The sequence below is a fragment of the Rhea americana genome, unplaced genomic scaffold, assembly GCF_003343005.1.
Source record: "Rhea americana isolate MKP2758 unplaced genomic scaffold, rheAme1 scaffold_60, whole genome shotgun sequence".
NCBI classification, from domain to species: Eukaryota; Metazoa; Chordata; class Aves; order Rheiformes; family Rheidae; genus Rhea; species Rhea americana.
In genome coordinates, this window is record NW_028186757.1 from 2,286,057 (window position 1) to 2,312,504 (window position 26,448).

The 26,448-nt window shown below is 37.7% G+C and overlaps 1 protein-coding gene across 1 annotated transcript; it reads right to left on the reverse strand.

Moving 5' to 3' along the window:
- Positions 1 to 5,929: 5,929 nt before the first annotated feature.
- On the reverse strand, positions 5,930 to 23,194 carry CPE (carboxypeptidase E). Its single transcript, XM_085319832.1, has 8 exons — positions 23,003 to 23,194; positions 20,977 to 21,144; positions 20,161 to 20,278; positions 19,030 to 19,212; positions 12,893 to 13,032; positions 10,253 to 10,352; positions 7,735 to 7,853; positions 5,930 to 6,636 (listed from the first exon to the last, which is right to left on the reverse strand). The coding sequence occupies exons 1-8, from the start codon at positions 23,168 to 23,170 to the stop codon at positions 6,538 to 6,540; spliced, it is 1,095 nt and encodes a 364-aa protein (XP_085175958.1). The 5' UTR covers positions 23,171 to 23,194; the 3' UTR covers positions 5,930 to 6,537.
- Positions 23,195 to 26,448: the final 3,254 nt, after the last annotated feature.

Genomic DNA, 26,448 nt, shown 5'->3' on the forward strand with positions numbered 1-26,448 from the left:
AAAAACCTCTGTGATGAAAAATGTGCTATACAGCTACACAAACTACTGAAAAAAAATGAGTAAGCCCCACAGAGAAAATGCTGAACATTGCTTCTTCTGAGTTTGCCTAGCTTCATCTGCCAAACTTTTGATCTTGTTACGGCTCTCTTTGCTAGATTGTGGGCCTGGTGATGTGGTACATTAGTGAAAACTATCAAACCAGTGAAGTTGTCTTAAGTATAATATTATATCCTGACATCTCAWTTTTTTTAATGGATATGGTTAAGAATGAAAGACTCAAGTGGAAGTAGAATTGTTTGTTTTCAAAATGTTACTATTTATGTGTTAATAAACATTTTGGGGGAATTTCCATTCAATAATTTTTAAAGGCATCTAAGACAGGCAAGAACTTTTAGATAAAGTCAGCTATGTTGTTAAGCACAGTTGCTGCAATCTTTTTACAATCATTTTACTTGTAATCTATTTCTATTTTGGAATTCACAGTATTTTCTATTTTTATCTTGCCTTCAATTTTCTAAAATTCAAAATAAGGTTTGTGAGATAAATTAATTTGGAAAGTGTCTGTGAATACATTTACAAATTTAACTGCTGTGGTGAAACGAAGTTTCATAGGGTAAAAAAATTCGTTCTTCTGTGACACTTGTTCAACTGTCTTATATATAATTTTTTATTTTTTGTTTGGACTTTATTTTCCAGTCAACTATTTATCTAAGAATTTTTAATGTAATGTGCCAGCAACTTGCGTAATCCTATAACTAATAATGCTGAATAGTTTTCACGCTAATTTGACTTTATCTTGGCATCTTGTAATGCCTGCTATCCAGTACATTGCCCTACAGATGTTCATTGACTTAATTTAGAATGTCCTCTGAATCTTGTTTCTTTTCAGTGGCAATTCGCTGCAAGCTATGTCTAATATTTGAGACATTAAAAGAATGATCAGAAGACTCTGCAAATGTTTTACATCTTGCATATTATCATACACACAAAAGGCATCTGATGTTGAGGCTCGTCTGTTGGAAATGTGGAACTGGAAAACAAAAGACAGAATCTGGTTTTATTTGGAGGAGAATGTATCGTGTATCATATAATGAAGTTCAGAACGGGTTTTTTTCTCATTTAGTCTTTCAGTTTCCTGAAGAAGGCACAAGAAAACCTTCCCTTCAGAAGTTTTTTTGCAAAATTCCTACTAAAATAGCTAATAGGGTTTGTAGGGCAAAATGCAATAAAAGATTCCAGTGCATGGGCTTCAATACAATGTGTGGAGTCTAGTGCATCAGGCAGYGGCCTGAGCCAGGAGCCCCCTTGGTCATTTCCACAGAGTCGCTGGTTACATTAGAATTACATGATACCTACTTTTAAATATTCCTGGGAGAAGGAGACCTGCAGGCAGCCAAGGAAATTCCCATGATCAGATACTTAGTGAGCTGAAGGGAGGAAAGACAAACTGTAATATTGTACCACTCTGGGCAGCCAAGTCCTTTCCTGAATCTTGTCCATAGTTTCTGAAATGTGTTAAATTTACCTTTTGAGCTAGAGGTGCTGGAATGTGGAAGAGGGTTGTTGACTCTGCACACTTGGATACCAGAGCACGCGCCTCAGAAGACCGGAGAGCRGGAATCTCAGATTATTGGATGGTATTGCAATGGTGTTATCTCCTTTACTGTTACCATGCTATCATCAGCTCAGAAGTTCATCTAGCTCAGTATTTTGTCTCTGATTATGGCCCTGATCACATCCTTCATGGTGAACGTAACAAAAATRTTCTCCTGATTTATCCTCCTATCTTCCAGTGACCTAGTCACTATCACATTAATCTCCATTATTTCTACTTTTGCTCTTACAGTAAYCTTTAAACAAGTGTTATTTCATTTTGTGAAAATTAACTTAATTTCTTGTTTATTATTTTGCATTTTTCTTCTGGAAAAAATAAAGAACAATTACTACTAATTCAAAATGAGCAGCCTTGGCAACAGAAGCTCCAATTAATCATATCCCAGACTGAGAGTCTGATTAAAACTCCAGTGATGCTAATGGGAATCTTTCCAGAGTAGCTTTAGCTAAAGCCTTAAAGCCATGGACGTATTGCACTCCTAGGATCCCTTAGGCCCATAATCTTATTCAAACCTTTACTGAAGAATGATTAGTAGAGAAATCGAGAAACTTTACTTATTTCACAATACTAAATGGCTTCCAGCTCATTCCCAAATGCCAATTTCCCTCAACATTCTCAAYGCAGGAGCCAAAATCTTCAGCTTCTATCTTTGACAATTTCCACTGTTACAGAGTGATGYGTGATTACAAAACTCTGTGGTGGCTTAACTTAATACAAAGTAGGACAAAGATAAAATAACATACAAGTCTTAACCATTAATTCAGGGAAAAATCTAGAACTGTGATGAATGGTACCTAATTAAAGACATGTTTAAGTCATTGCTGAAATACAATACCTAGGACTCAGAGAGGCAAAACGAAAGAGAAGAGCAGAAGAAARATCAGCATTGCAAGACCATTTAACTTAATTATTATAGCTCCCATTATATCTGTTAGTAAAAGCAATCAGCAGCTGTTTATAGAGCTTTCACCTTTGATAGTATCTATTCCAATACCTGCTATATTGCTTAAAACTTTAGCTCCTGGAGGCACAGGATTACATCAGCTTCTTGGTTGTTGCTTTCTTCTCCTCCTAAAGCACACACTTTAAAAATGGAAACTTTGCATAAGCTCACTCAAAACCCTCAGAAGCCAAGAGACGAAGAATCCCACTGGGGCTTTTACACCATGACTTTCAGAAAATGTCTTGGGTGTGTTTGCTTTCTGGGTCTAATTAAAGAAGTCAGAAATTCTGGAACAGAGACTGTGTTGATGGCCAGTCTTCTGAGCCATACTAGCTAGCAGTAAGTTACTCGCAGCGCATGCAATATGCGTGCTCATATAGCAGGTAATAGCAGGTAATACCTGCAAGAAGATTGTCAGAATTGGCCCTGTGCAAGATTCAGGGAGTTAGAAAGCAAGCGTGGGAGTGATGTTTCTGGGTCATTTCCAATGCCTTCGAGCTACAAGCAGAAAATATGTCACTCCTCCGCTGGAGTAGGTTTATTGGGCAGCTTTAGGAGGCAGCTCTGACTCTTAGAGATAGACTCTTAGAAACAAACTGCTGCTACTCTACGACCTTCACTGTCCTGAGTCAAACAAAACTCAAATGGGAGAATAAGAAATTTGTAGCAATTCTACCTTCCTCCCCTTCTTATGCACCACTTTTATTGTAATTTATATTTTAATTGATGTTATTGATGTCAGTCCAGAAATAGCCATGACTATGTTTCAATTCTGACGTATCAAGGTGAACACCACCACCCGGGAAAAAGGAAACGTATTGCAAATGCAGTGCTTTTATTTCATGCACCTCATTATTATAATCCTGGCCACCAGAGTTATAATTATAGGAATGTGTRGCACCACCCCATTTTGCTATAAACTGTATTTACTAATCCTAAGGATTAACATGGAAAAAGAAAACAATTGTAAATACTATGAAAGGGAGAGACTCATGAAGTACACACTGCCCCCACTGATGCTGTACGGATGTAAAGCATCCCATTCCTATCCATGTAGACCACAAAACCTGCATGGGAAAAATGTAAGGAAACACGTAAGCCAAAAGAAGGCTGTTCTGGCACAAAGTTAAGGGGCTACGGACTGCTCTCTGTGGGATACAGGCACTAATCCCGGTGCTGATTCTCTGTTCACGTAACAAATTAATTGGCACATATATGTCACTGAGGAGGTCTCTGGCATACTTTGCAGACCTGCACAGCCAAAAATTGTTTTGAACCTGTAAATTATTCACACATTTTACAGCTTAAACAAATCTGTAGGTTTATTGTACAATAGTACATCACGTGCCTTTTTAACCAAAAGCTCAGCATCACACAACACTTTAATCTTCCATTTAAGCATACACAGTCCTACAACACAGTTCAAGTCAGCTAGAAAAGCTACACAATGAATTATTTATTGAGAGTCCTGGCTATGCTGTCCTTAAAAATGTTTACCTACAGTGAGAACAGTGGCAGTGGTTCTGGTGTTGTAACATTTAATTACTGTAACCTGTCTCACTGCAATAAGGGCAAGCTAATAGCATTTTCCAAAGAAAAACAAAAGAGGGAATTTATGGGACATTACATTTGATCACTAATGCGTGAAATAGTAGACTAGAGGACCTTATACATGTAATACAAGTTATGAGATCAGTTTGATGTAATGTCTGCACTAACTATGCCAGAGAATCTACCACACAGGTGGTGGATGCATGACAAGAGTTGCACCTTGTAGTAATACTGTTTGGACTGTTTGCAGAACAGGGTGATCTGTACAATCATACACTTTCCTTATTACACCAATTTACAGGTCAGAAACCCTCCTGTAGCCACTTACCCACATGCCAGCAGTCTCTCTTTTTTTTTTTTTTTTTTTTTTTTTTGGGGGGGGGGTATTTTTATACTATTTGTTTTATCTGGTTCACTTGAAAATAATACCATTACTTCCAGGCATACAGAACATGTTTTGTATCTTACCCTTTCAAGCTGCTATGTAGCAAACAACTGAGTGGGCATAACTGGGCATCCTATATCTGTGCACGTTCGTGTCCATAGCCAGCCACAAGCTTTTATCAAGACACATGTGTAGATACGATTCTTTGTCTGCCACAGGCATTCTTCATCAGGATGGACATTCAAAAGTCAACATTGTATAACAATTTACAGCAAGTGAAGTTCCCCTAAAGTTTGGATTTCAATAGCTACTGCTTAGATACTCATCTACATTTAAATAGAAAATTCTTGATCAGCCAAGAGAAAGATTATTCCATCTTATTGCTGATCAATTTAGCAACGCATATTAAACCCTGAGGCTTTTACTTTAAAAGGTCAAGATCCGTTTTTATTAAAGAATCCCAAATTCTCAAAAAAAAAGTATTTTCAGTAGATTTTTAAATACTCAAAGGAAGTAAATTTGGATCCTATTCCTAAACATGTGATTTTGCAGTTAAGGTGGGAGCATGATAGTGCCTTGTTGGTTGGTTCTGAATGGTACTGAATTCCTACAACRTTATCTAAAATCATATGCCAATTAAAACACAGATTTCCTTCCTCTATTTCTTTAGTATCACTGTCAATATCAAACACCTGATCTTGAATTAAAACGGACCAGCAATAATGTCTATGCTTCAAACATATGCATAGCTGCTATAAAATAGCATACTTGCAGTGATTTCAAAAGATTTCAAAAGAATTATATCAAACCTGCACCTGCTAAAGATTTTACAGCTCACGTGTATTGTTTAACTCCTGCAAGTTTCACTTGTGCTAGGCAAAGTGCTGAAGAAAGTTAATTAAAAAAATACTAAAAAGGGGAGGCTGAAAGATCTTTTAAAATCAAAATTGCTTATTTTTTTTTAGCTTCAAATACTTTGGTAAAATTTCACCATACTGATGAAACTTCCACTTATCTATCTTGCTTCTAGCTTTAGATACTACTAACCAGAAGAAGAAACAGAGTTGAAAACAAAACCATCCTTGCCTTGTGAGGCTAAATGTCCGTCCTCAGTATGTTTCCAGTTCAATTTCTAAACTGCAAAGTTTTGGTAGCTTTCAGTGAACACATGAACTTTCAGCTGCTTATCTAGACAATGGCAACACATTAAAAGATTGTTGAAAAAGTAGTTAGATAATTAGAATAGACATCACCTGAAACAATTTTTTTCTTGCTGTAAAACATGAACACAAGCAGCATATTAACAAAATGCACAAGCTTTCCTCTTCATCCATTCAGAATTTTTAATTTGGTTGATAAGTAAGGAAAAATAACTAAAACATAGCCTTGAAGTATCATTAGCAGATTAAGAAATAAAGGTCTGTTGTTTCCTGGATTCGTTTCATGCCATCTTTAATGAAAGAGCTTATGCAGATTCTTTCCACTTACTAACATGAAGTCAGAATCTAATGTTTCTTACATATTTAAAAGCCCCAACACCAGAGACATACAAAATGTTATACTGAATTTTAATCCTTGTAAAATGTTATTACACCACCACACTTTTATTATAAATCTTTTCAATAACATTCATTACATAACTCAGTGAGGAGCACTGTCTACTACTATGCACTGTCAAATATTTCTGGCAGTACTGGGAACTGAATACTGCATATTTCTTTTTTAAAATCAAGAGTTAACCTACATATTCACATGATACACAAGAGATCATACTTCCATATAGGCTGCAGAGACATTCACTCAGTTTTTCGGCATTGTGTTTAAGAGTAATTTTTCTATAACGATATGAAAGGAAATTAATAACTTATTTATCTAGCTAGGAGTCTAACAGTTATTTTTAATAATATTAATCAAAAGATGTCTGAAAAAAATCAAAGTTAATTGTTGTGAAGTGCACAATATCTAAAATATAGGGACTTTCCACAGTACATTATACTAAGTCAACATATAACAGATTAAAAGCTGTAAAGCCAAAATCTTCATTTAAAAATTTAGTGTTTCTGACATCATCTTCCACCATTCCATCAACTCTTCTTTCTCCTCTTCTTTCCTTTCAGACAATGACTCCAGTTCAAAATCAACCTGAGTAACAGAAAGAATCAGAAACATCAGTATGCATAGGACAAGTGTAGGTTTTTCGCGTCACTTATCAAAAGAAGGTATTTAACATGGACATGGGGCTAGGGAAAGTATCTTCCATTTTAGGTTTTTTTTTTTTTTTCCAAAGACTGTTTTAATGTGCAATATTTGCATATCAGTACAATAAATGTATCTAAAAATGCAGATAGCTATTGTAGTAAAATTTCCAAAGGAAGCCAGACATCTGTCCCATCCTTAACTTGTATAAATACTTCAAAAATATGGGCCCATGTAATTAGGAATTGAATAATAGCCTAAATCTTTTAGCATATATTAAAATGTATTATCAATGTGTTGCAATTTAACACCTAGCAATGCAGACTACCAGCATATCGAAATATACTTTTTATTTTATGCCACCAGGAAAATCCAGGGAGCTTTTCTAACAGATGGCTCATTAGTATAGACATGATGTGCTAGTATAATTCATCCTAGCATACGATGTACACTTGGAAAGGAGAATCTATTTTAATTTTTAAGTGTGAAATTCACAYTTGTGTGGAGGATGAACTGAGAATGCTTCTGAACTCTTAAATACGGCCTAAATCTTATTCATCTAATATACTGAGTATCCACACAGTACAGCGCTCCCTCACTATCCATCTGCACAGAGCTAGACACAGTTTTTAACCTGCCCAGATAGTCACTTGACAATTTAGAATAAAAACATCTAGTCTCAATGAAAACCTCAACATCTCTTAATTTTATGTCATGTTATCTAGAGAACTCTGTAATTTTCTATCTGATTTGCTATCAATACACAAAAACAAGTACAATTATCTCAACATTATCATTCTCTGTGTCATCGCTAGACCAATAGCATATGAAATAAGAGTTAAAAATGAGAGTTTTCTTAGTGGCTTATGCAACGAGTACTACAAGAGTAGATTTCCAGTCCATTTTCTAAATTAGTATATACTGGAATTTACCAGGAGTAGCAGTGTACTTTCAGAATATACATATACCATAAAGGAAAAAAATCTGAGTTTTTTTTTTTTTTTTAATATGAGAAGATCAACCAACACACACATGAGCACTTACCACAACCGCAGGGCTAAAGGGAACAGCTACTTTCTTAGTTATTGCTAGGTAGCCCGGTGCTGAAGCTGTAAGTTTGTAATTTCCAGGCACGAGCAACCTCCAGTAATCACCATCCTTGGCTGTGGAGAAGCAGAAAAAATCAACTCCAAAGAAGTATGCATAATGCAAAATTAAGTACGCAGCTAAGGAAAAGAGACTGCACGCCTTGACAGCTTCTTTCTTACTCCTGTCAGCCCTTTTCTTTTGTCTGTCTGAAAGGATTCTTCTGTAAGTGCTGTATAAATATAGCATCACAGATTTTCTTCTCTTCAGGTAATGAAAAGTTAGATTTAAACTCTGAGCTTGCGCTGTACCTGCTCCATTAAAGATTCTGCCTTTTCTGCTTGAAGACTTCCTAGCACATGGAGGAAAAGGAYAGTGTGGGACATTACTCTACTTCAGAAGCTCTCCACTAGCCAAGGTACTAGCTAGCTGTATTTAAGAGTTTGGATTTCAGTCTGCCATGCAAAACGTCTTTGATGTCCCTCAGTATTCTGAAAATTCAAATGTAAACAAAGTTTACCCTAATCAAGTTTAAATAAACAGCACCATCTTTCTCAGGTTATTTCRTAGAGAAAGCCTTAAATAATTATTTCATGAGATGTTTTACATATATCACCTCTGAAGTATCAGTATCTGCACATTCCAGTGTCCAGGCAACATCCGAGGTTTTTTTCTTCCATTTAGCTAAAGGAATAAATCAAGGCTTGATCCACCGAGGTAAAAGAAAGGCTCCTAGTTACTGAGTGTTACCGCAGAGAATCTTTTCCTGTTGCAGAATAAAAAGGCATGACCCTGCACTCTAGAAACAGTCCTTTACCATTTTCACAGAGAATCAGATCCTCTGTGCCCGGTAAGTGGCCAATTGTGTAATTCTTCATGGGTTAATACTGTGAAGTTCTCTATCTCCTCCTTACACACACAATTTCACAAGATTTTGCAAGGTCTGTTCTCAAGACCAGTCATCAATGCCATTTAAAACTCTTGGCCATACTATTACTGTTAGTTCCCTAAATGTTTTTTGGCACTTCTGCAGCTACGCAGGAAGATTAGAAGTGTCTGAGCACAGAGGGAAGTATTATTTAAATGTCTGCAATTCTTATGTCAGAAAATGTCAACAGTCAGTTCATTTCAGAAATCCTTTATTTAAAGAATTTTGGCTCCAAACTAAGCTTTTCTCAAAATTTTTTCTTCATAATAGATAAAGAAAAAATACTGCTGAAGAGCAACGATAATGACAGTTCTACTACCTGGCACTACAACAAAGCTGAATTTTACGTCACAAACAGAGAAGCCGCAAAATAATCCAGAACACATTTATCCTCTTTTCTGAATGCACTGAAATTTGAGTGCTTATTTGCTCAGTAATTTGACAATACATGACTTCTAGGCTTATACACACATAGTGATATGAGAGGGTTCACGACTAGATGCTTTTCCGTAACAYAGGTGTAATATCATCTATACCAATCTCCAATACCTCAAAAATATCTCTTTGCACCACTTATTCCCTCTTCATWAACCCTATCTATTTATTCCCTGTCTTTATGCTTTGTTTCCTTTTTATACACAGAGAAAGAAGATGGCTTAAGTTATTATGGGCTGTTCTCCTGGCTGGCAGAAATGCTGCCCTCTTTGCAGGTGATGTGAGAATAAATAACAGTGGAAGCCAACTGGAGGGCTGATCAGTCCTGTATCACAGGATTCTCTATGTCTGGAACACTACAGAGAGACATATTGGTGGAAAAATGACCATAATGTAAAGTCWTGCACAAAGCATCGGCATTTTATTGTTGTTTTTCTAATCAGTACCTTGTACAAATACAAAATTGCCATTCGAAGTGAGAACTCATAGGTCTATAGTGAAGACTTCAAGCTGGCACTATGCGAATTGTCTTTAAATTCACCTCTAGAACAAGGTGCAACAAGAGTTAAGAGGTGACACATAACCTGCTATAAACACCAAAAAAATATTTTTAGAAGGGCAGCTCTGAAAGAGAAAGGTGTATCAATTGTAAACCGCAAGTAGAATTTATCTTCACCGAAGGAAATCACGTAACTGAAAATTTGTCAAGAATTTACATACCAAAGATACAATTGTATCGTAAGTAATATAAGAGATTTCGACTGCTTTTAGCTTTTATACTCAAAATGGCACCGCAAACAGGACGTTAAATCCTGCCAGAGCTGTGAAACACCACCGCACCTCGAATCAGAAGGCAAGCTAAGCATGAGTCACCAACAGCCATAGGAAATTATTCACAATACAGACCTGTCACGTCCCAACAACCAATCTTTAGCTCCTTTGAAAGCAAAATAGAATAGGAAGATTCATGAAATGAAGCAGGTAACAATCTTCTTGAGGTACAACATGTTCTGCTGGCTTCAAAATTTGCTTACTTTTAAATAAGCTTCAGCTAACAAGATCTGCAATGGCCTAACTCAAGCACTTCTTGTTTTCTTGAAGTACAACACTCACCTGATGTAATATCATGGCTTATTCCCTCCACAGAGATTGTTGCATTTGCTATCGGATTGCCCTGAAGATCTTTAACAAACCCCTTCACTCCTCGATGAACCTAGAAAATAAATAAATAGTTAGCAACATGTGGGAAATTATCGAAAAATTTTTGAAGAAAGGTGGCTGTTCCAGTCAGTGAAGTATCTATGGATATACCTAATGATATATGTTATGGATCCCACAGTTCACATGATGACAACTATCAAGGAAAATTATTAAACATCGTAATGGAATGAGCCGTGACTGAGTTAAAGGAATCCAGCTGTTAGTTATACTAATTCCTTCACACTACACAAACGTTTCTCAGAAATTTGCAGCAAACCATTATGGAAATGAACAGTCACTTGAAACTCTTTGTTACTGGGAATTAATGAACATTTTGAAAAGTTTTGAAAGGCAGTCTGAAAACCAACTTTTTTTAGTTTCTTCAACTAGTTGAAGAATTTAGGGCTAATAAAGGACACAACATCTTAGAAGTCAAATACGAACAAGGTTGAATTTAAGCACTGGGACTTCCACGGGCAGTCGAGAACCCAGCGTGGGATGCTTGAGCTCTCTGTGTTGTGTACCCCAACCCAGGTCTTGGAGCTGAGCCATTTAGAGTCTCAGCGCTCCCCACACAGCCTGCGAGAGAAAGGCCATGAGGGGTCATGTCCTAATTCCATCTTGTCTCAGCAACGCACTGGGCTGCAGAAGGACATGCACGGGCCTCTCGGGATCACGAGCTCCGGTTTCAAAGAAGTGAACAGGACTCTCTGCTTTCTTTAGATTCAAAGGAGGAACAGCAACTGGACTAACATTTAATGTGAACTATCAAAACACCTGAGGAGCAGGGACCAAACTCAGAATCACTTCCTGCTTTGTCCCCAGCAAGCACCAGCATTATCTAATCCTTCTCTGCCCAGCATATATAAAATTAAAGCCCCAATCTGACCACAGTGTGTGGGAGGACAATTCCTGCTGGCTTTCTTTTGCGGACTGATCTCCTCAGAGGAGATCGCTTGAGGAAGAGCTACCTTCTGACAGAGGTAAGTATTGATCCCTTAGCACTGGGGAGAACTGGGACGTTTTGAACCCGAACAGACACACACCTTATTCGGGGCTTGGAARTTAAGCAGGGAAGTGTTGTGGAGTTTAGGCACCTCTCTGATTCTGTGGCCTTTGAAARGAAGATTTTAGGATCACAAATTCTATTTTGAGATTCCTGAGTTTGTATACGTTCACTTTTAAGGACCTATATGATGTATCCAGCTGCTATAATTGAGTTCGTCAGATTCCTCTAATTTAAACCAAGGGACAGACATCAGCTTAGAAAAGTAGAAAATCCATATTTGCAACTGTTCTCAACAACCACTGGAGAGCTAGACCGTAGAACTGGACCTTTTATTCTGTAAGAAGGTTAAAAGCAACKCCAGCTAATCCATCTGAACTTCCAGGATAAAGCTGGCAGCTCCACAGGAGCTAAGGAAGTTGGCAGATGGAGCTCTCACACATTAACAGCTACGAAAATACAGTGACACAATAGTTTTCAATGAATTAGAGAAAATTAACCCCTGTGCAAAGGAGCTAAAGAAGTGCTGGACAGCAGAGAGAGGGAGCCCGTAATAAATGAGTAAAAACCTACAGTGCAGAYACAGCCTTTTCCTCAGCCCACATACAACTTACTGACCAAACAGTGTAACTTACACATTTCAAATAGTCTATGTGGCCAACTAAAGCATTCCTGCATAAGTAAATTCTTTAAGAAATGCATCTATTATTTGTCCAGCTCTTCTATCAAGATATATTTCTGATTTCACAGACCCAGGGATACATCATGTAAATGATATCATATCTGTTCATGATCTTTCACTATAACATCCAGGTTTCCTAAATCCCAAACTCCTACACTGTTTGGACATATTTTTAGTTCAGTCTGTTACAACGGCATTAAATGCTTAAAAAATCAGATCTATTTCAGCAGTCTTAACTTCTAACAACATATTAGCACGAGGTTATCTAAACCCATAACTGTGCTTCAGACTTCTAATCTGATTCCACATTATTTTTAATAGAATCATTCACTTTAATCACATAGATGGCTCTGTACTTAATTTCAGCGGGGAGCTGGGGAGTATCTACAAAACCAGGATTAGAGTTCTTCCTCTGGTGTTAAAATGAACCACCAGGCAGCTATAATCTAAATTAGTCATCTAGGCTCCCTGTACATTCAGAGTGATTCATTCCATGCTTYGTAAACACACTTTCCTGTCTGTAGAGGGCAATCCATCTCCTCTTAGCATACGTATCAGTGCTGGTGGAGTTAATCCTACTCTGGAGATGGGTATTTCTTTTCATTGAGGGAGTTGATATAAATGATTTAAATTAAATATCTGTAACAGATTAAGTAAAGTGAGATTAATCCATCTTCTCTTTTCTTTTCCTCTCTTCTTCCACATCTTTAGAAAGATCACTCAGTATTTATCACCTTAGAGATGTATAAAGATTATGAAGCAGCAATTGGGTTAATAAGAGATTTTGAACTAGATGTTTACACAATGCAATGTTTAGAAGTTTCACATACAACAACTGGAGTTTTACTACCCTCTTTTTTGTTACCTGCTCAATGTAATTGATAAGCGAGTTCTTGTTGTCTTCCCAGTAGCCCTTCAGAGTTTCTTCAGGAGGGAATTTTTCACAGCTAAGCTCCACTGTGATTTCAAAGCAATTGCTGCTGAGGTAATTGAAATCCTGCATTCCTGCAATTCCAGAAAAGAGAGTTGGTGATTTATTTTATATTGTTCTGAAGTACAAGAAGTAAAGAGAGACATGTGAAATGATGGTCATATTAAGAAAAATATACCTGTAAATACAATTGATGCAGTTCTATTTTATCAGCTTAGGTCTGCACAGGGCAGTGTTAAATCAGAGCTACCAACAAGACAATTAATTTCTGGAAACACTTTCTCCCCAGGGAGAATTTAGAAAGGACTTCACTGTTCACATCTAACATACCTCTTTAAATACCTAACACAGAAGTTATTTTTTCTCTTGAGAAACTGAAATTATTTCCAAATATGACTCAAATTTTTCCAGATGAAAGTAAAAAGTGATCATTTTGTAAGGCATGGTATATGACAATTAGTTATAAAGCAAACGAAACATAATAAAGTGAAATATGATCAGTAAGTACTGGACAGCCTTCCATGTATTAATGCTATTTCAATCATAGGAATTTTGAAATATACACAGTATAATCACCACTAGGAATAAAAACTAGGAAAAAAAAATCACAAGAAAGGTGTACTCTTTTGCACTGCTGAGGCCCTTCCCTAACTACATGGAAATATTGGCTATGTTCTCAAATGAGTCAGTTGATACCCAAAATGGTTTCCAGTTTTGTGAGTGTAACAACCAGCTGGAGGAGGACATGCCTGTCCCCAGGAGGGTTATAAATATATCCTTCACAAAAGCTGGTCTAGAATTACTTCCCAGTCAACCCACCTAGCACAGCCAATGGAATCTCAGATGGAGGGCTGAAAAGAAAAAGTCTATCATGCATTTTGAGCATCACAGTGGAAGTCACTGAAGGTTTTAAAGTGCTTCAGATGTTTTTAATTCATTTAGCCCTACGTTCCCCCATGCAAGCTACACATGAGACCCAATGCAGTCTTTACCCAAACACTGGCCTTGTGCATAGCAACGTCCAGGGAGTTGATGTCATATTCAAAAAAGAACGCAGAGGCCAAAGAACAGATTGAGTCAGATGGGATTTTGCCAGCACATTAGGGTGAATATTCTATTTCCTGCCAACCAGGCAACTAGACTACTAATTACTAATAGGAAATGGGACTTTTCATATTCCTAAAGAATTGTTTTTATTTTTAAGCCTTTTTAGGTGCCTGAAAAATCGCAATGCAGAAGGCAAAGGTACTCCTGGGAGGAAAGGGTTTGATGTCCCACCAGGCAGAAAGCAAGACGGACCATKTGCCACACCACAGCAAGAGAGCAGCAAAGTCACAAGTAAAATCTTGAAAGCAGTGCTGACTGCTGGCATCTGTTCCAGACACTAGTTAATGTTGTTTTTTTTCTTGATTCTTGTCTTTCTTCTAAAACAAAGTCAGAATCCATGAAGACGAGAACTGAGAGCTGAAGGATGATCTAATTTTACTGTGATGGCAACAGCTTTTGACCATTGCTGCTCCAGTTCTCAGGAACACTGTTCAGTGTCTCCCTCCCTACTACCTCCCCTGCCTCCCAAAGCAAGGTGATAGCAGGGATGCCCAAGTTTTTCAAGGACAGAATAAAAAAAAAACAAAAACAAACAAAAAAAAAAACATAGTTTCCTATTTTGTGCACAATGGCCATATTCTATTCTACAATTTGCTTCCCAGCTCTTGGTTTGGTCCAGGGCTTATATGTGTTGCTCTTGAAAAAGATTCAGCTTGTATCACCGACCTGCAGGTGAAGATGATCTCTAAGGATGGTGGAGGGGGTGAAGGTAGCCTAGTTCTAAACTGTGGCCTACCACATCTGTAATTTGGAGAGCATCTGAATGGCAACAATTTGCACTCTTTACCTGCCTATTAAGCCTAGTGATAAGGTAGAAGATGTATTCAAAACCACAACAGCCAAGCCCTCGAACTGCCCTATTCCTGCTTTCTTGTTAAGCACATGGGATCTATCACATACATGCACAACCCTACACTCCCACAGCCTCTCCTTTTAACAAAAGATAGCACAAAAGTTATTTTTTATACTTCAGCAGGGATCACTCTGAAGATCAGAAAAGTTTAGTACACTTCAGATAAAACTGAGATTCATGCCTTTCATTTCTGGTTATGAGTGGGATTTTTTTTTTTTTCAGAACTGAGCAACACTGTTCTGTAATTCTGAAGGACTGCAGTTTCTCCATTTTGGTACTTACAAAAATAAGCTCAGAATTTGGGAGAAAAGAAATCTTTGACTTTAAAAAAGGAACTCCAACCTTCACAAAGCAAGTGAAGACCAAAGGAGCCCCTGGCATCTAAATTGCTTAGATTTTGCATTACAAGTTACAACACTAAGCTTATTCAACTTCTACATATATAGAGACAATAATCTCTAACAGGACAGGATGAACTTGAGCTCTGTGGGTAATGAGGAGAGCATGTGCCTCCTACATGGCTTGTATAAAATCCTAAAAAAGGCCTTAACATTGATTCTAAAACTGAAAACTTCAAATGTAATTCAAGCTAGGAATTAACTAATTGAGTGCCAAGAGTGATTTACAGTCTGGATTTACAGAAAAAGGCACTTAAACAATAGCCTAGTTACACAGTAATGTAAGCTGCTTGTAAATGCTATTTTTGTAATGACATATGAATCTGATTAGACTCAGGTGACTGTAATGACAGGACAAGCAGAACAGGCATGCAGCTAGTGAGTAATTAATTACTATCTGCTATTCTCATTTGTATTTTCAAATAGATATTCCACATGAAAGGTACATTAAAAGAACATTATTAGTATTGAAAAGCCATGCACTCAAATGCTAAGGAAATACCAGAATCAAAGCTGTCTGCGCAAATTAAATTTGGCTTTCTTGTGCATAARTAAAGTCATTACATGCTGATCGGGAGAAGACCTGTGTTAAAAATAGCACTGATTCAGTATACAGGCTGATTTGTTCCCAGGCTCTGGCGGCTGAAAGGACCTTTCCTGAACACAGAACCACCTCTTCACCTTTGCTTGCTACTCTCTGAAAAACCTACAAGTATTAACTAATTATAGATGACAGCTAATACAAAACAAGTGTAACAGGCGTCATAGCCATGGATTTAGCACAAAGATCCCATGGGAGAGCTGAATGCCTCTCTCTGTGTCCCTGTTCCACAGAAGAAAGGAACTATTTAGTAGATAATGGTGAGAAAATCTTTCAGAAAGGTGAATTAATTCACAGAAGCAGGTGGTAAATATTCCCTATATATTGTCTGCTCTCTCTACCCCAAARCCCTAAAGCATGACTGGAGAATTGCTACCTTGACTAGGGCTACAGGYGTTTGATGAGGAAATCCTGAGACTTTACAAGGAGGGTAAGGACAGAATATAAATTCAATGGCAAGTACATCCTTTACTCCAATTTGAGACAAGAGTTGCTCCTAGACATTTCTACCACCAGACATTCAGTCTTCCTACTGCAAACATCAGGCTCTTCAGAAAAAAACATGCAGAAGCAACCTATGTTCATATGAGAGCCACCAACATACAATTCTTGCATACGAACTTTATCAATATCCCTTCATACTGATGGRGACTGCTATCAAACTACCATGTAATGCTGTCTCTAACAGAAGGTAAAAGTCCCTGTGGGCAAAGCATGGGGGCAAAGAAATTTGTAGGATGCAGCACAACCTGGAGCACCACAAGCTCTAGAGAACAACAGCAATTCTAATAATTTATTAGAAAGAAAAAATGGCCCCTCACAGGTCACAGCACTGGGTCTGATGAGGCACTGTCAAGGAGGGAGTCCAGGAGACCTCACTTAGCTCAGCTGCCCCTCACTCTTTCCTTTTCCTTTCCCTTGCCTCTGCTCTGCTCAAGCACTGCACTTCTTTCTACACCAAATACAGTTTAATTACCCTCTCTATCTATTTTCTATCTCTATGCTTCCAGTTCTTCTCCTTGYTTTAAAAAGTTGAGGCAAATCCCCTTCTATTCTGCCTCCACCCAGTCCAGGGAGATCACACAGGGAGACAAGTCTAACCTGTAGACCATATCCTGTACTGGGACCCAGAACAGCCTACAGCAACCTGAAGGTGCAAAGGCAAAGWTCCACCCTAGCTCAGAAACAGATCAGACACTGTGTAGACGAGGTCTTCAGAGAGTGTTCCTTGTAAACTCTGGTAAAATGAATTACTTTTTCAAAATCAATACAAATTGCTTTTCAACAGCTCATAGCACTGCTAACTTTGAGTGCATTATCACATAGATAGCAGAAGGTCACTGATAAAAACAGTCATTTAATTCCCACATCTCAGTTTCCTGATCCTGCAGCTTTTTGAGACAAAAAGCATCCAAGAAAATTTTAACAGGAACCAAATAATGTGTAGTTATTTTCCTTAGCACTAGACATGGAAACAACAGAACTCTTTTGGCTGAATTATTTTTGTTTTTTCCAAGTCATACCATGGCAGATATTAGCATGGAGGTTTTGTTCAACAGCTACAGCTTGCCAGCTGATTTTTACATTTGAAAGAGCAGAATCATGCTGTATGGCCCTAAGTCTACTGTCATTTCACTATTTTTTTATTAGGTGTACTATACTAGGATCATAGATCCTAGCTAGAACAAGGATTCCTTTCTACTAACCTACTTCCTTTCTAATTTGTATATTGTACATATACATGGGGGGAAAAATGCCTCACTTAGGGAATTCGCTGTCTTTCTTTCGAATTTCTAACAATTTTCTTCTAATGGAAAATGTGCCAATGGCATGTGCAATCTAGTCAGAATCAAAAGACGTCACCAGAACAATGGAAATACTGATTTTGATAGCATTTTCACAAGGAAAGAATGAAAAAATTATATCCATATTTTACAGTTAACATTTATTAATTACTAATACTTATTAATAATTACTTCTTAATTACTAATAATTAATTTACCGTTACCATCAATTAATTAATTAAAATGTTAATCAATTACCATTTAGTTAACATTTATTAAGATATTTTTGGACTGAAATGAAACTAATTTTAACTATTAAAGCTTTCAGTATTTTATTTATATTCATATTATTTATATTTATATTAAATCATGCCAATTCCATTTTCCAGGGTGTTTTCATAGTTCCAGACTGAAGCCCATTGAAAGCTTCACACAAAGGGAGATGTTTGCTTTTCAGTCGTATTCAGAAATGCTAAAATTTTACCTTACAACCAGCTCAGTAGTACCACAGCAGAGGAAATACACTGCCTCTGTGAAGACTGAGGATAACRACTATAAAAATAAGGAGATAATTGCTGCCTATGTGAGCACTACCCTTAGTTGCTCTGTTCCTAAGCTCTTAACACTGGCTTAATTATGTTCCTGTTGAAGGTGGTAGTAAAATCCCTTTTACTGTAACAGAGCAGAGTTCAGCTATCACTTAGGCTAAGACTTTGGGAGACTCCTACTCATTATGTGCACCGATAAAAATGCAAGCTTCATTCAGAGACTGTCATCTGAGCATTAAGATGAAAGCAAACAAGGGTGTTGGTATGCATCAAGCACTAATTAAGCCAGGACGTATAAAGATGCAAATATCTTCACAGTTGGATTTTGTTCCCRTCGAAACCAAGGGCCGAGCTCCCGTTGTCTCCAACACTGCTGAACCATCTTTCAAGGCTGGATGCTTTCATTACTGAGGTTATAATGAACAGCCAGTAGCCTGCTATCTCCTATCAGTTTTGTTATGAGATTTTTTTTTTAACTTAAGTTCTCATCACATTAATGTAGCGATCACTGGCCCACTGTWAAACACATTTGTAATAACCTGAGCCCTGAATGGAGAAACATTATAGAAGAAGCAGYAAAAGAGGAGTATTTTAAACTGGCATCATGATCAGCTTTATGGGATTTTATTTATGCACTGCGGTGAGTCATCAGTCTTTGAGCCTTAAACACACCAAAAATGGCGGATAACCTTGTGACATACTAGTCTGTAATTAAATGGGTGAAAACTCAAGCTTAAAGCAATCGCCAGAGCCAGCGAACGCCCCTGCGGCGGGACTCACCTCCCGGGACGCTGTACCACGCGCCGCCGTTCGTCGTCCCATCCACGAAGCTGCTGTCGTCGTCATTTTTACGGCACGGCGGCCTGTCCRCATCAGACATGGCGGGGTTGAAAGAAGAATAACTGCGAGCCAGGCTCTGAAAAACAGCGTCATCAGGGCAGGGGCTGTACTCGTGGGCGCTGCCTAGGGAACACGACAAATCCAGAAAGCAGGGCTGTCAGAAGGGCGGTCAAACAGACCGGCAACGCATCCTAGACTACGAACGCTGCGCAGCAGCTCTGTGACGGGAAATTCTCCATCTCCAGAAGTAAGAGTATTACAGCACCACAAATTAATATAGCACTATTTTAGTAACAGTCATATTCTCCTATTTCATCAATTGTCTGTACCACTTTGCCCTATTATCAATGTGACTATTGATATCAGCCTTAAAATGATAATAATTTCAAAATATACCAAAATACCTGAATTATTCTAGGCTTTGAATACTGTATAAGAGAACACACATATATAAATTGTATGAAAGTAGAGTGAAGAAAGACAATCCCAAACAATACCATCATATCATGATCATTTCAGTCACGTGCACATCTCCCCATGGCAGAAAAGCAAAGTTTAATATTACCGTGTGCTAAATGATAACATTTTCTCTGCCACAGTGCAAAACTTTTTTTTAGAAATGAGCAATACTGAGAACGCAGAAACAAAGATAATTGTTTCTATTTTCACTTTCAGAAATTCACTGTTTAAAGGTACCAGTAGAGAAACTTTAGATCATACAGATAAGCCCAGATACAAGTTTCTTGCTTCARTTAAGAGGGTGAAAACACCCTAACTAATTTTAGATCTAAGTTGCCTTGATTATACACAGGGGGGACCACGATTCCCTGAGGTATTACACCAGTTTTGTGATGTAACTCCACTGAGAAAAGCTAGTTATCTTCAAACCTAGAAAACATAGTCATACAGTGACAAGCTTTAAAAGCRTAAGTAATTAACGAGTAATATGCTAGAACAATCAATTCTAGTGCAGTGACATAGCATTTACAGAATGGATCTTAGGTAACAGTGAAATAAGTATAGAATACAATTTGTATCTCCTACTATTTCATGTCAACTCATACTACATACCACTCCGAGTCTCATCGTAAGGATAGTTTGCAACAAGGTCTCCTCCATGAAGATTGGCAGAGAGCACAAAGGGAATATCCATAATCCAGTGAATCACACCTTTCGTTTCAGGAGCAAGCTACAACAAAATAGTATGTGCAGCATTCAGTGTAGAAGGTTATATAATTAATTAAATTAATTTTGGGGCTTAATTCTGATCACACACGTTGTGCAAGCCATTTAAATGAAAAGCAATCTTATTTTGGCTTCAGGGAGAACTAGCTCAGTCCTCTATGACAGAACTAGTCTAAGTCGCTTCATAGCTGTCTAAAACCGGTGTAAATCAGTTCTGAATGATACCATGGAAAAAGAAATCTCAATGATGGACTTTTTTTCCCTTAAAGATAAAAAAAAAATATGGCAAACTTAAATTTGGAAAATAAATTTAAAATAATTGTGGGTACGATGTACTGTATTCTCTCTACTGGAAGTAAAATAATTTCATCTAATAATTAGAATTTCAGGCCAGAATATGGCTGTTGAAGCTACAACCCTATGAGACTGCAGTCACAACATTGTAATCTCTAGAACCTCCTTTTGCTAAGGGTTAACCATGGATGGTTAATATGGATCAAAAGGGTGTACTACAGAAAGCAACTTTGAGAAGAACAGTAAGAAACATCAGATGGATAAATTTAAAGTAACAAAAAGAGCAAAATATTTACAAGAACTTGAATCATGTAAAGACCATACATACTGCTCTTAGAATTTGCTATGTGTCTGCTTGAAGAAAATAGAAGAGGCTTCTAAAGGACTTGATACACAGTCACTACTTACCTTAGGATTCTGGTCTACAGCTTTCTTCATGTTTTTCAGCAGGTGATTGTTTGGGCCACCTTCTTTCTCATTAACATAGACTATTCTATCAAGATCGGGGAAATTTCGGTTTAGATCTATTCCTTGGGCATTACTCCGACCAACAAACCAGTCTTTAAGCTCACCAGGCTGAATGAGGAAAAAAACAGAAAGGGAAGGGAAGGGAAATCAGCAGATTCATGGACTTTCGCATCAAGCTTTACGAGATACCCATATAAATTCAAATTATGATTTTACTTCTCATGTTCTTGAGGAGGAGAAGAAGAGATCATATGGCAGTGAAAGCTTTTGAAGCACCGACAGCTGAGTCACAGGAACAAAACCAGCCTCTGTCACTTGGAGCAGAGGATCACTCTTGTAGCAGCTGATCTGGACTGAGGGTGGGTGAAATTACCAGAAACATCAGGTTTTCCAGTACCCGCCCAGTTTATGCCTGCTGACTCTGCCCTCAGGACTTGTTTTTTCCCTTTTGCCTTATGCCTGCGGTCATGATTTATAGACCAYGTTTTGGTGAGCCTGAGAGCAGCTACAGATTTATCAAACAGCTGCAAGGAACATTTGCAACTTATGTCAAAGTTTGTCTAAGTGGTTCCAGGGTAAAGAAGAATCTTAATCTTTCTTTTCCCGAGTTTTTCATTTTTATGGTGTCTGTCAGCTTCATTCAGTGAAATGATGATGTTAGATAAAGATGCAATGAGAATTTTTGCATAATCTTTTCTTTAAGCTAGTTCTCTAAAGGAGGTTGTGTTTTGAATCAAGGAAATGCCTTCAGTTCCACCAAGTGCATAGTTTTCTCCAGGCTGTCTCTACAAGCTTTCAGTACTCTGTAAAGTAGATTTGGTTTGATTTTTGGTTTTAATACTGTCAAACACTGTATAAGATCAATATATCACTAATTAGAACAAGAGCGGCACAAAAGCAAAATTGTATCATAAATTGTATGCAATTGTATAAGGCAGTTCTGTAAAAGCAAGTATACTTCGCTCAAGAGCRAAACTTTCAAATTCTAAATTAGAATCACGATAGATAGGAGACTTCTAACAAGTAAAATACTGCACCAATTTAAGGACAGCTTTTGCTTTACTGCCACTAGAGGGAGACATAATATTGAATATGTTTTAAAATAGTTCTTTTTTTTTTTAATAAAAAGATTTCGTGAGAATCAGTTTAATAAGCAGCTTAATAARATGTGAATTATTTAATCATAAATAGAAATCTGCATAGAATGATTCAATATTTTTACATTAATAAAAATAATCCGTACGTCCTGTAAAACAAGAAAATTCTTAATTTTGTTTACTACATAACACATATTAAAAACCCTACATAACAAAATCCTATTTGGCCTCTATTTTCTAACCGCACAGTAACATATCACATTTTCTTGTTTGACTCTTCATCCTAAATAATATGTTAAATTTTTCTAAATGACAGCTTAATTGAAAGTATTTCATGCCTAAGACTTAAAATYAWTTTTTTTCTTTTATTTTTTAAAAATGTCTTGCAAAGTTTTATGCTTGTTTTATGCTGAATGTGAATGATGGATGTGAAGGAAATGCATAAATGCATTTACATGAGAATATTTTTAATGGAAACATTCCTTTTTGCCACTTCTGAAACATGACGTATAAAAAAATATGATTAGTAATACGATACTTGTTTCAGAAACATTTTGGTCAGTGAATTTAGATGAAAGAGTATACATGGGAAAAAAACATTGTAATATTTTAAAGTACAGCGAATTCATTTAACTTAGAAATGCCTCTTGATTGAAAACCATTTGTAGTAGTAACCGAAGTTCATAACCCGCATTGTTAAATAGAAGAAGGCTACGGTCCTATTAGAAAATACTGCAGTTAGGTTGTTCCATCTGACAATCACCATAAACCTGGCAAAAGTTGGTGTATTTGTCAGTTCAGGTTCCATTACGAGCCTAAGGCTGATACAGGCATCGATAACTATTCTTATTACCAGTAGCCTTACAGACCTGGGATGCTGCCTTCTCAAAGCCGTCTGGATTCAAAGATGGCATGATATGGATACGTGTGCTGTGGATCAAGTTGATAATAGTTTCATTTCCTTTCTGGTATTCATTACATAGGTACTGAGCCAAGAAGACGAGCAATTCCCTTCCAACAGCTTCATTCCCATGCATATTCCCAACATATTTAAATTCTGGCTCCCCTGCAACAAAAAAGGAAGAACACGTCTTAGAATAACACAGGACAAGGGCTGCAACACACCACGCACCGGAGATGCGGCCATCGCTATTTCTGAGACTGGTCACTGTCTCCCAAGGAAGCTGCAAGCCTTTCAGAAAAGCAGATTTAGATTTTTTTTCTAAACTCCAGCTAAACGAACAGCCATTTTCATTCAGCTCTTTGCCAAAAGCAGAGAAAAGACACCACATGCAAACAGAGTATATCAAAATAAATGTGAAGCAGTGCTATTAACATTAGCGCTGTTGGTTTCTAATGTAACCGTTGCCTCAATATTATAAGAGGATGTCTTGCTTAGGGAGCTTGTAAATATGTAAACTGATGCTCATTTTTCACGTTCTCCCCGAGGTTAGGTTAAGCTGATCCCACTACAGATGCACTAAACTGCAAYTGCCAAAACATTCTCAACAAACAGCTGCTGCTCCCCGCGATCTGGAAGCTCTGCCGCAGCAGTTGCTTTGGATATTCAGGCCAGACTTCTCAAAGCAAGTGCAATAACCTAACTCATAAAAGGGGTAGTTCATGCTGAACTGGAAACAAACATTTCAGTACTGCCCAGGGCTCAACAGCCACATTAGCAGGTCCCTAGATAAGAGGAAGGCGCAAGAGCAGCCTTATCGAGGTGTGGGGGATACGTCTTTCAGAAAGCCARCGCTCTAGTTGTAGGGCCCTAGTTCCAGCGATGTGTTAGGATAAGTGCTTGTCGGATATCCAAACTGAAGAGCACAGCTGTTTTCCGGGTTGTAGCCCTTCTCTTAATCGCTTCTGTTTTAGCTGCAAGTTTTCTGTTAAAAAAGCTTTAATCGAGCATGATGCTAACGATACACTTTGCRTATCTTTGAATAGGCTTTGGGACAGTCTTTGGGACTATGGGAGGGGCAAATCCAAGGCAGGAAGAGTGCAACACGAACAAGGCCTAAATAACTGTTAAGCAAGCACATAGCCCTATCTACTTATGACTCTTCAGTCTGTGCTTGTTAACCTTAATCCAGTGAGAACATGCTGGCAGACAGTGCTATTTATACCATGACTGTTTTCCTTCCAGCTAAGATGTTTTTGTACATGTGAATTAATCTCTAATATTTCTGACACAAAAGTTTTTTTTTCAGTCATTCATTTTATCCAAAGGGTTTCATCATTGTGACTAAAATCCTCTGTTCCCCATTTTGGTACTGTGCTTCTACTTACTATTTCTTCCTATCTATACCAGAGTATACTAGAGGTCTAGTCAGGTGTAATGAGACCATGCAATCAATCTGATCCCACTAAAAAGGATGGATACTACTTATTAGAATACACAGCACCGAATACTCAATACTCCTGCAAATGTACATTGATATGTCACTCATGGGAAAACGGTTTCATAAGCTAATGGCCAAATTTGTTGCTGTGATAAATATGAACATGGTTAAATTTTGCCTTTTGTGGTTTTCCCTAGGACATGACCAGCAAGCCATGGAGGATAAATCATTTCTCGTGATTCCGAGCCCTGTGCATTAATCACCTTTTCTTCCCACTTGAATTTTACAAGAAGGAATYTACAGGAATTTACATTTTACAAATGAAGGACTAGAAATATGTTTCCCATTAGGTACTACTTACCCCCTGCCCTGAAGACACAGTAGCAGGTTTYAAAAGGGTTTGTGAAAATAAGCACAAACTTTATAGTGACCAAGAGCACAGCATCATCTATAGCATAAATGCAGTACTACTGGCCCATCTCAAAAGGGTATTGAGAGCTAAAAGGAGTTCAGGAAGAGGTAAAGAGAATCACTAGTAATATGGAAAAAAATCTCCTACGAAAGGAAACTAAACAAATCAGCCCTATTTGCCTTAGAAAGAAGAATTATAAAAGTGAACATTTATGTATTCCATGCATTGTGGCATGGAAGAATCAGTCTAGAATGTAATATTTCTTTATACTWCAAAATGAGAGAAGGCAACATTCAGTGAAAGGAAACAATTATAGTTTTYGGACAGATAAAGAWAAAAAATACATATAACACATTGTAYGCTATCATTATAGGAAAACTCTTCCTCCTCGCAGCACTACACCATATCTCTGAGAGAGCAACGGAGCAAAAGAGCATTCTCACATCTAAGCTTTGCAGCAGCTCCAAGAAAGCAAACTGGATTGGTATTGTTATTTCAGCAGAAACAAATTCATGCTACAAGTAGTCTGCAGAGGGCTTAGCAACTCGCTTATTTTTAGTTGTCCCTTTCTACCATGGGCAAAGTCAGGGAGTCCATTCTAGAAAAAGAGACAATGCTGTTAAGGTTATTAGTTATCCCCATGGTACCGAAAAAGCCGAGGGAGTCCCCTCAGGCTAATATCCGCTGATACAATTTTGCAGCTAATGAASCCGTTAATTTGCATTTGCATTTCTGTCTTTCATGCTAGGGTAAATTTTGCAACTCAGGATGTACCTTCTGGAAATCCTTTTGTGAGCTGTTTTTACCTAAATCCTCTCCAATCATCTTTTTCTCTAGGACAATAATGTCTAAGCTGGAGGGCAGACTAACTAAGGCCAACAGAAAATGCCCATTGCACTGTTAGGCTGAGTTAAGCAAGACCAGCGGCCTGCGTTTTAGTGACTGAAGCTGTAATGCAGTTGTAATGCAGTCAGCTTCCTAGGCCCACTATTGCTTCTGAACGAATCGACTCCTCGTCCTCTGCTGCGTGGACTAACACGGATATCTCAGGWGCTGAAGATGCCAATCATCCAGTCCTTAAATCCGCTTAGGTCCATCTAAGAACATGATGACTGAAAGACTACTTCCCACCTTCTCCATTTCAGGGTTTAGTCATTCAACAGCTCCTGCTGGACATCTTTGAAAAGCTTCAGGTTTCTCTGGAAAACAGCCCACCCCGTAGGGAATACAGTCCCCTGTTGCTAGCATGCTACTCAGCAAGAGGAATAGCTGCTCTTCCCATTAATCTTTCATGAGTCATTTAATGAAAACCTTAAACACTCCTCATAGGATTCTCTAACTATAATTTGCTCAAAGGATTTATTTTTTAAGAAAAGACTCTTGTAAATTTCAGTCGGACACAAGTGTAATTTTTTTAATGGTTCCTCCAAACCAGTAGAAGTGCTCCTGTTTCACTGCAAAGAATTGAAAGTGGCTTTAAGGGAGAAGCACAAAGATAAACTGTTTTTTCTTGTTTATTCAACCCACCCACACACACAAAAAAAAAAAAAAAAAAAAAAAA